The following is an 8,495-nucleotide window of genomic DNA, read 5'->3' on the forward strand; positions in this document are numbered from 1 at the left end:
ACATTTCTTTAAATTTGTTAAAAATTGGATTTTAATTTCAAGAGGGGCTTAATTTGATTGAAGTCACTATTTGCTAGGTTTTTTAACGGATTTCGACCGAGCTAGCCAATTGAAATAAAGGGGTAAAACAAAATAATGGTTGGTCATGCATCAAACTATTTAGTTTAACAAAGAATTTTGCCTGATGTACAGGCCTATACAGAATCCTCGCATGGAGGGGTGGCTGATTATTTATAAATATATTCCCCCACACCCCACCCATGCATTGTGAGGATTTTGTTTCACAGGGCTTGTACAGCAAGCAGACTCTACAACAAAACACGAGACCCCAGTGTCTCTAATCAAACTCAATAATACAAATTCCCATTTATATAGTAGAATGTTTACACAAACAAAGGGCTTGTTGAAGAGAAATGATCAACCATGGCCTTTGAGGAAATTAAGGATTAGCTGGTTCACCTGGTCAGGGAATTGCTCTTGAACAAAATGAGTTCCTTCTGGTATGTAGATTATCTCCAAATTGGGTACAAATGTTTTCACCTCTCCGCTCCTTACGTAGTCTTCCCTTCCCGGCATCTTGAAAACATAATCCTTCTCGCCCATTATTAGAAGAGCTGGAACTTCAACTTTTGGATTCGGTATACTATCCTGTTCCCCATTCCGATCAAAAGGCGCCCTATAACAGAAAAAAATAAACACGTAAACCTGAAGGGTTACCTTCGACAAGAAAGTTATCTGTTTTCGGCCAAGGTGCAAACCCGTTCTTTATTTTTCTAAAGAATGACATAAGACCACAGTATTTTTTATGTACAAACCTTCAGGTTACCTATAAGTAACTTGCAGTGCAGTTTGAAATCCAGATTTCTCGTACAAGGTTCCATAGGCGGCAAGATCTTCCTCAGAGAACCAAGAGGGTAGAGGAGTAGAGGGTTCTACCAAGTCCATGATCTCCTGGTTCTCTTGAGCTATTGGAATTTCGCTTCTGGAGAACATGATGTAAATATTCCTCACTACCGTTTTAGCATCATATCGACCAAAATCAGCTTCAGCACGTCCAGGCTCCTGCAAGAAAAATCTATCAGTAATTTGCTGATAGAGTTGGAAGCGCCAAATCTGGGTATCCCGAGGAAGAAAGAGGACCTTCCATCTGAGAAAATAGAAGCCTTCAGGAAGGGGCTTATGATGTGTGGGAGGTTGTGGAGGCATAAATGGCATGCCTAATGTCACGAACCCTGAAACTCTCTCCTGATGGAGGAGGACAAATATCGAAACAACGGAAGCTCCAAAATCTTTGCCAACCAGAAAAACCTGCAAATTAATATTTGAAGATAAATGATTGAACATTAAGGCAATTTCAGAGGAACCCCAATTTTGAAAAATAAGAGCCAAAACACAATTATCAACAAAGGATCACATACCTTGGAGATGTTAAGAGCATCAAGAATTGCAAGAAGGTCAAATATCAGATCCAAAAAGACGGTCTTCTCGGGTTGGGGTGGAGGATCAGACAACCCGTACCCTCTACAATCTGGTGCGATTGCTCTGAAACCAGCCTTGGCAACTGCAATCATCTGGTGGCGCCAAGAGTACCATATTTCGGGAAATCCGTGCAGAAACACCACTACCGGCGACGATTCACTTCCGATTTCGGCAACGTGAAGCTTTAGCCCGTTCACTTCGACGTAGTTGTGTTCAATTTCGTCCATTATCGACGATCTTGAAGAAGAAGCTTGACTCCACCGAGTTAATAATTTGGACTATGAAATGAGTCAAGCGGTGAAACTGGTAAAACAAAAATGAAAAAAAAAAAAGAGGAACATATCGGTCACTTGTCAAGTTCAGTGCTATATGTGTCAATTTTTCCACTCTTACTCTCAAGGCGGGTTAAGCCCAACATCTATAAGGCCCCATTTACGTTTGCCACGTTTGGGATTATTCCTTTTTTTTTCAGTTACACCCTCATTTTAGAAATTTATTTTTTGCTAGTCCTTTAATCTATATTTTGTAGTAGAAATTACTTTACTTTGATAGACCTCTTTCTTTACGACCTTTCTTGGTTCACTCGACACTTGATTATTATTCGTAAACCTTATAATAAACGCGTATAATACCATACTGATCCATATATATTTTTATTCTCGCTATCAAATTATGCAATGTGATCCTCATTCTTGATTTAACATATAAAAATACTATTAATTTAAGTAGGGCGTGTGAATCTTACACGTGCACCATTATTTGAGTGCATACCAAACAATTTCTTCTAATTAATCTAAAATAAATTTTCGATAGAAAATGATGGTAAACGAAAGGCAGNATTATTTGAGTGCATACCAAACAATTTCTTCTAATTAATCTAAAATAAATTTTCGATAGAAAATGATGGTAAACGAAAGGCAGCTTCATCCGCCGGCAACAGAAAGGAGCCAACAAATTATGAACGCACGTGTACGAGTCAGTAAATTAGCATAAATTAAGACTTTAATTAATACAGTAACAAACTGGAATACGGTCACTTAATTATTAAGCTGCCCTACTTATATATAAATGAAATAAAATAATTACTAAAAGCAACTTTACTCGGCCGACACACTCATGCAACCGGAAGCGGGAAATTATAGGAATCAAATATTCATCGATTCTTTGCAAAAATATAAAATAACACACTTGATCACGAATGTGAAGAACAAATCGTTTATTCCATAGAATATCAGCTTAATTTTTCTCTTTGTTCCATGTGGAGAAATAGAGAGTGTGATAAAAAGTATAAGATCGCTTCTTTGATTTTATAATAGTAATAGTTATAAAATTTTTCTATTCGAGAGTTCAATCTTACCGCTTATCGACACATTTCTTGATAATATTATTTCTAAACATTTTAATGAAGCCTAAAATACCAATTGTATAGAGGTATTTAATGATAAAGACCTTCGGCTAGAACAATATGGCCACTCAATATTCATTCTTTACATATCAGTTAAAAGTACCAAAATTTAGGTTATTACTTGTGAAATTCATTGATGCTATTGAGAACAATGATGTTCCTTTTGATTAATTGCTCGATGACTTTTTGACGTGACATTTGTAGATTTCTTTATATTGTATAAATCCGTGAAGCCATCTTTTCATGAAATTGTTTTGTATAATTATATCAACATTGTCCCTGTAATCATAATGATTCTTGTGGAGACTATGATGCCGACTCTTGTAGCCACATGCTAGGCCTCCATGCACCGTTGATGAGCATTCAAGAAATGACCAGTGACAATGAACGTGACACTTGTTGGGTTTCTATGTCCTTCATAGATCATATTCAACTAAAAAAATGGTTTATGTATGATACGTAACGTTGCATACGATTGAATAAGATTGACGAAAGTCGAAATTGAATTTGTTAGTCTTAATGCGTATATACTCAGATGATATGACGTGATTAAAGAAGAAAATGAAGTTATAACATTGTTTTGATTATGCCTTTGTCCACGACGATCATACGATTCAATTAGGATTCCATTGAGAAGATTAGTCCAATCCCTACCAGCTCAATGACTGAGTGGGTGTAGTCATACCCTGCACTAATATTGAGATATGAGTTGAGTCAAGAAGTCTATTTGTCCAACTACATGTATTGCTATTGAGTCTTCGTCCTCGTTGAAGCACAAATCTGGTGAATAAGGGCTTAGCTATGGTGATTCCATCTTCACGAAATTATCCGATGAGATGATGCCCATCTAGACAAAGAAGTTGACAATTTCAACATCACATGTTGCGTGCTCCTCAATTATTGTCCTGAGCTCAACACTAGTATAACAACTAATGGCGGGGTACGAGTTCGACCAATCATCCTTACAACCTACAAGAAGCATGGTGCAATACTTCTCTCCCACTAAACAAGACCTTTGACAATGACAATAAACAAGAGTAATCAGCTAAGACATAAGATGAGAGACTATTCAATTACATACTCAGTGCCAACACATCAAGTTATAGCATCACATGGCCAATGAGCATGTTTGGCTATGCATCTTTACTTAAACTTTTCTCTACAAAAGAAACCAACATGTGGCTTCTCCCTAGAGGCTAGAGTAGAATAAAAACGCAAACGCAAACGCAAACGCAAACGCAAACATGATCCTAGCCAGTGAACACAAGAAGTTGAACATCATGTGATTACATGTAATATATGACAGGGATTGGCCCATATGATGATCACAATCTTTAATCACTAGGAATCACTTGTTGACAACTGTAATTCACCCTAGAATCAACTAAAAATTTCTAATTTTATTATTATTAGCAATCTTTACTTACACCGCCTTTATTTTAACTCTATTAGGATTTCCAATCAATAGCAGACATTACACCGACCAAACATATGCATACCCATCCGAATAAGACCATGGATCGTAGTACTTCACTCCCATTCTCCTCCATATATTTATTTTAAAATAATTATATAATCTATTCGTTTGGCTTCATATTAGCAGCAGTGATTTCCACTTTCAATCGGCCGATAAATGGGTTCAACGTTAATAATTAATTTTACTTGCACATTTAATTTCTGTTTAAGACTCATTTTTGGGGTAAAATGTGTTTTTGAATAGTAACTTTTTAGAAAATGTGGTTAAAAAATAAGGATTTTAAGTTTACATGTAAAATTGTTTTTTTGGAAAAATGTGGAAAAAAAATAATAATAACCAGGCCTAATGAAATTCACAATTTCTATCAACTAATCTAATACTTTTATCAAAATTTGCTAAAATTTTATCAAACAACCCCTTTCATTTATCATCAATCACGTGCCGGTCGTGTTACATGAAAATAAATTATAGGGAAAATTGCAATCAAGATATCAAACATTTCATTTATTAGCAAATTTTGTCCAAACCTTTCATTTGTGCCACTGTAGGCATCAAACCCTTAAAAAAATTCGCAGTTCAATTCCATATTGACGATTTTTGTTAGTTTGACCCCAAAAACCTTCAATTGACTTCAAAAATTAAAAATATAATAATTTTGACCAAATAAGACAAGGGTAAAATCCTCTTCACCATATTTCACTGAAGATTTTAGGTACACAATGAACAACAATTTATTATTTATTCCATACCATTACACATGGGAAGAAAAAGATGAAGCTACACGTACAGAAGAGGACTTACAGAACCTCTACAGAATTTCAAAATTTGGTCACGTGTCAGTGTGTGGGTGAACGGAAAAGGATATGATGGCTGGCGGAAAAGGCAAGGAACTGCTGGCTTGGAGGGAATTATCAAATAAATTTATCAAATTACTTATGGTTTTTGTCTTCATTTTCGAACTCATTACGGGATATCAAACGAAATCGAAATATTAAATTCTTAATATCATTTGAAAGTACTCATGGCCTAGTATTTCACATAGTTAATGGTCCATGAAATGGTCAATCGTATCAAACGTTACGGCTCGTCAAAATAGGCTACTCTAAACTAATATTTCGAGAATTTCAATAACAAGCTAACTTTAAAAAAATTTCTACGATTGTACGCTAGTCGAATCCATAAATCTTCTAGATCTTCTTGAAGCTCATTTCGAGAACTATATCATAGACTCATCGAATGATCTAAATGAATAACGAAAATAGTTAAACGTACGTCAAACGTGTGTGCCAAAAAAACGTATATCTCGTCTTTTTTAAGAAAAAAATCAGTTATTTTATTAATATTTATTATTTTTGCTCGAAAAATTTCTCAATATAATTTACATCATTTTATTAGTAAATTTTATATATGGTATGATGTCAATTTTTAATTTTTTTTTTGGACAAGGGGTGATCTCGTATTCTTGGTCTGTGATATACATATAGTATACCAACGAATTACCTTATTTCCTCTTATATGGAAGAAAGAAAATTAAGGAACCCAGATATTGACAACATAACAATTATTGTTAACTAAGGAAAATGATTCGTGGTAAAGACAAGATACACTTGGACAAGAAAAAGTCGTGCTCAAAATACGTCCAAAAAAAATTGATGTCATATCATATATAAAATTTGCTAAAAAAATAATGTAAATTATATTGAGAAATTTGTCAAGCAAAAATAATAAACATTAATAAAATAATTGATTTTTTCTTAAAAAAGACGAAATATACGTTTTTTTGACATACACGTTTGACGTACGTTTAACTATTTTCGTTATTCATTTAGATCATTCGATAAGTCTATGATATAGTTCTCGAAATGAGTTTCAAGAAGATATAGAAGATTTATGGATTCAACTAGCGTACAATCGTAGAAAAATTTTCAAAGTTAGCTTATTATCGAAATTCTCGAAATATTAGTTTGAAGTAGCCTACTTTGACGAGCCGTAACATTTGTTACGATTGGCCGTTTCGCGTACCATTAACTATGTCAAATACTAGGCCGTGAGTACTTTAAAATGATATTAAGAATTTAACATTTCGAGTTCATTTGATAACTCGTAATGAGTCCGAAAACGAAGACAAAAATCATAAGTAATTTGATGAATTTATTAGATAATTTCCTCCAAGCCAACATTTCCGTGCCTTTTTCGCCAGCAGTCATTTCCTTTTCCTTGAACCCACACACTGACACGTGACCAAATTTTAAAATTCTGTAGAGATTCTGTAAGTCCTCATCTGTACGTCTAGCTTAATCCAAAATAAATTCAGACGGCTTGACCACGACAACCACATCGAAATTCTTGGGAACTCCGACCCCCATAAATGGCGGCAAAGATCTTGAGATAATTCTTGATCCCGAAAACTACTTGCTTCTCCGCTTCCACCACCTGTGAAAACGTGAGAAGTTTTCAGTCATTTGCACTGTGTTTCTGCTTACTATTGTATGGTTCACGTAGTAATTGCCCAGATTTTGCACTTATTGGTTTTCACATTCTTCACCTTTGCCTCCCACAATTCTTCCTAGGGTGTTAACTTGTGTTGCAACTAGGAAAAGAAGGAGAAGGAGAAAAACTGAAGTTTTGGCCATTGTTAGAAAATTAGGTAAGACCTGGGGTTGTGCTGGCGGGCGGCAACTGGGCGACGAGTGATTGTGACTTTTGAGGGAGAGGATTGGGGAAGATGGAGGATGAGACGATTTTTTTTTGCCCTTTTTAATTTTTTTAAAATTAAAATTATAGAGTTACAATTTTATCCTTGCCTTATTTGGTCAAAATTATTATATTTTTAATTTTTGAAGTCAACTGACAATTTTTAGGGTCAAACTGATAGAAACCATCAATATGGACTTAAACTACGATTTTTTTAAAAGTTTCGTACGTACGGTGGCACAAATAAAATGTTTAGACAAAATCTACTAATAAACGAAATATTTGATACCTTGACTGCAATTTTTCCTAAATTAGAACCCCGCCCAATAAATCAAATTATTTAAAAATCTTACTTACATATATTCTTCCATGCACTGTAGATACATTCATATATAATTATAAAGAGGGAGGGAAACAAAGTGGCAATTATTTTATATAAATGACAGCCTCTCCCTCTGGACCATACATTACAGCCTTGAGTGATTGTCGTTGTCATAACAGATAGATATATAGATATAGCTATAGATATAATCTCCGACATTAAAACATTTTACATTCTCTTATAAGAGAATTAAATTCTCCTCGTACGTCTTTGTTTGATCCCTTCGTTATCTTGTTCATATATCATCTTTTTCTTTTTTAAAATTTGAATTCTGTTATGGGCGTAAGTAGTTGGACCCAAAGTTTGGTGCAATCAGACGGGGCAGAGCTGCCAAAACCGCCGCCACCTACACGGCGGAGCCACCAACAATCAGAGCTTTTAAAGTGTCCAAGGTGTGACTCAACGAACACAAAGTTCTGTTATTACAATAATTACAACAAATCTCAACCTCGCCATTTCTGTAAAGCTTGTAAGAGGCACTGGACTAAAGGTGGCACTCTACGTAATGTGCCTGTCGGCGGTGGCCGGAAAAACAAACGGCTCAAGACATCAAATGCAAGTTCCACCACCACAGCCAGCGGCGCAGCCACCACAAATCCCACTACCAACCCCACCACCTCATCTATTCTTCCCTTTGGTGCTTTTGGTACCGCCGATAACATTAGCAGCTTTTCAGGGAACTCTTTCACTGGAAAAAATGGATCAGCAACAAAGGATCAAAACCCAGAATTTCAATTCTCATCTTTATTAATCCCCGCCGGAAACTGCCTCGACGCGGTGGAGGAATCAACAATTACAACAGTCAATCCGAGCACAAGCAGTACTGTCATAGAATTTCCATGGGGAGATCCAAGTACACACACCGCCATGGACTTGCCAAATTACTATTGGAATGATATTGATTTTTTAACTTCAGCTGATCTTATCAATTTATCATGGGATGATACAGAGATCAAACCTTAAGAAATCGATCGAGTTCAATCTTGCAGGTGGTTACTCGAATCTTAGATGAGTATTTGGTATGCAGTACTCATGGATTCGTTTTATTCTTTAATTAA

At 35.5% G+C, this 8,495-nt stretch overlaps 2 protein-coding genes across 2 annotated transcripts; one reads left to right on the forward strand and one right to left on the reverse strand.

Annotated features, from left to right (window-relative positions):
* Window positions 1–139: 139 nt before the first annotated feature.
* Window positions 140–1,830, reverse strand: LOC111388464 (epoxide hydrolase A-like). The gene is made up of 4 exons (XM_023013176.1): window positions 1,419–1,830; window positions 1,141–1,308; window positions 827–1,062; window positions 140–676 (listed from the first exon to the last, which is right to left on the reverse strand). Exons 1-4 carry the CDS (start codon window positions 1,704–1,706, stop codon window positions 418–420), a joined length of 951 nt encoding a protein of 316 aa, XP_022868944.1. The 5' UTR covers window positions 1,707–1,830; the 3' UTR covers window positions 140–417.
* Window positions 1,831–7,363: 5,533 nt separating this feature from the next.
* On the forward strand, window positions 7,364–8,489 carry LOC111388465 (dof zinc finger protein 4-like). The gene has a single exon (XM_023013177.1). It carries the CDS (start codon window positions 7,714–7,716, stop codon window positions 8,398–8,400), a length of 687 nt encoding a protein of 228 aa, XP_022868945.1. The 5' UTR covers window positions 7,364–7,713; the 3' UTR covers window positions 8,401–8,489.
* The last annotated feature ends 6 nt before the right edge of the window (window positions 8,490–8,495 follow it).

Source organism: Olea europaea, unplaced genomic scaffold, assembly GCF_002742605.1.
Source record: "Olea europaea var. sylvestris unplaced genomic scaffold, O_europaea_v1 scaffold4979, whole genome shotgun sequence".
Classification (NCBI taxonomy): Eukaryota; Viridiplantae; Streptophyta; class Magnoliopsida; order Lamiales; family Oleaceae; genus Olea; species Olea europaea.

What these genes read in the sequence shown, in the direction of transcription:
- LOC111388465 (XM_023013177.1), top strand. Translation starts at nt 7,714, where the DNA reads ATGGGCGTAAGTAGTTGGACCCAAAGTTTGGTGCAATCAGACGGGGCA.
- LOC111388464 (XM_023013176.1), bottom strand. Translation starts at nt 1,706, where the DNA reads ATGGACGAAATTGAACACAACTACGTCGAAGTGAACGGGCTAAAGCTT. An exon ending in ATGCTCTTAACATCTCCAAG is followed by an intron (nt 1,309 to 1,418) that starts GTATGTGATCCT and finishes ATTAATTTGCAG; the next exon opens with GTTTTTCTGGTTGGCAAAGA. An exon ending in GCACTGCAAGTTACTTATAG is followed by an intron (nt 677 to 826) that starts GTAACCTGAAGG and finishes TTTCTGTTATAG; the next exon opens with GGCGCCTTTTGATCGGAATG.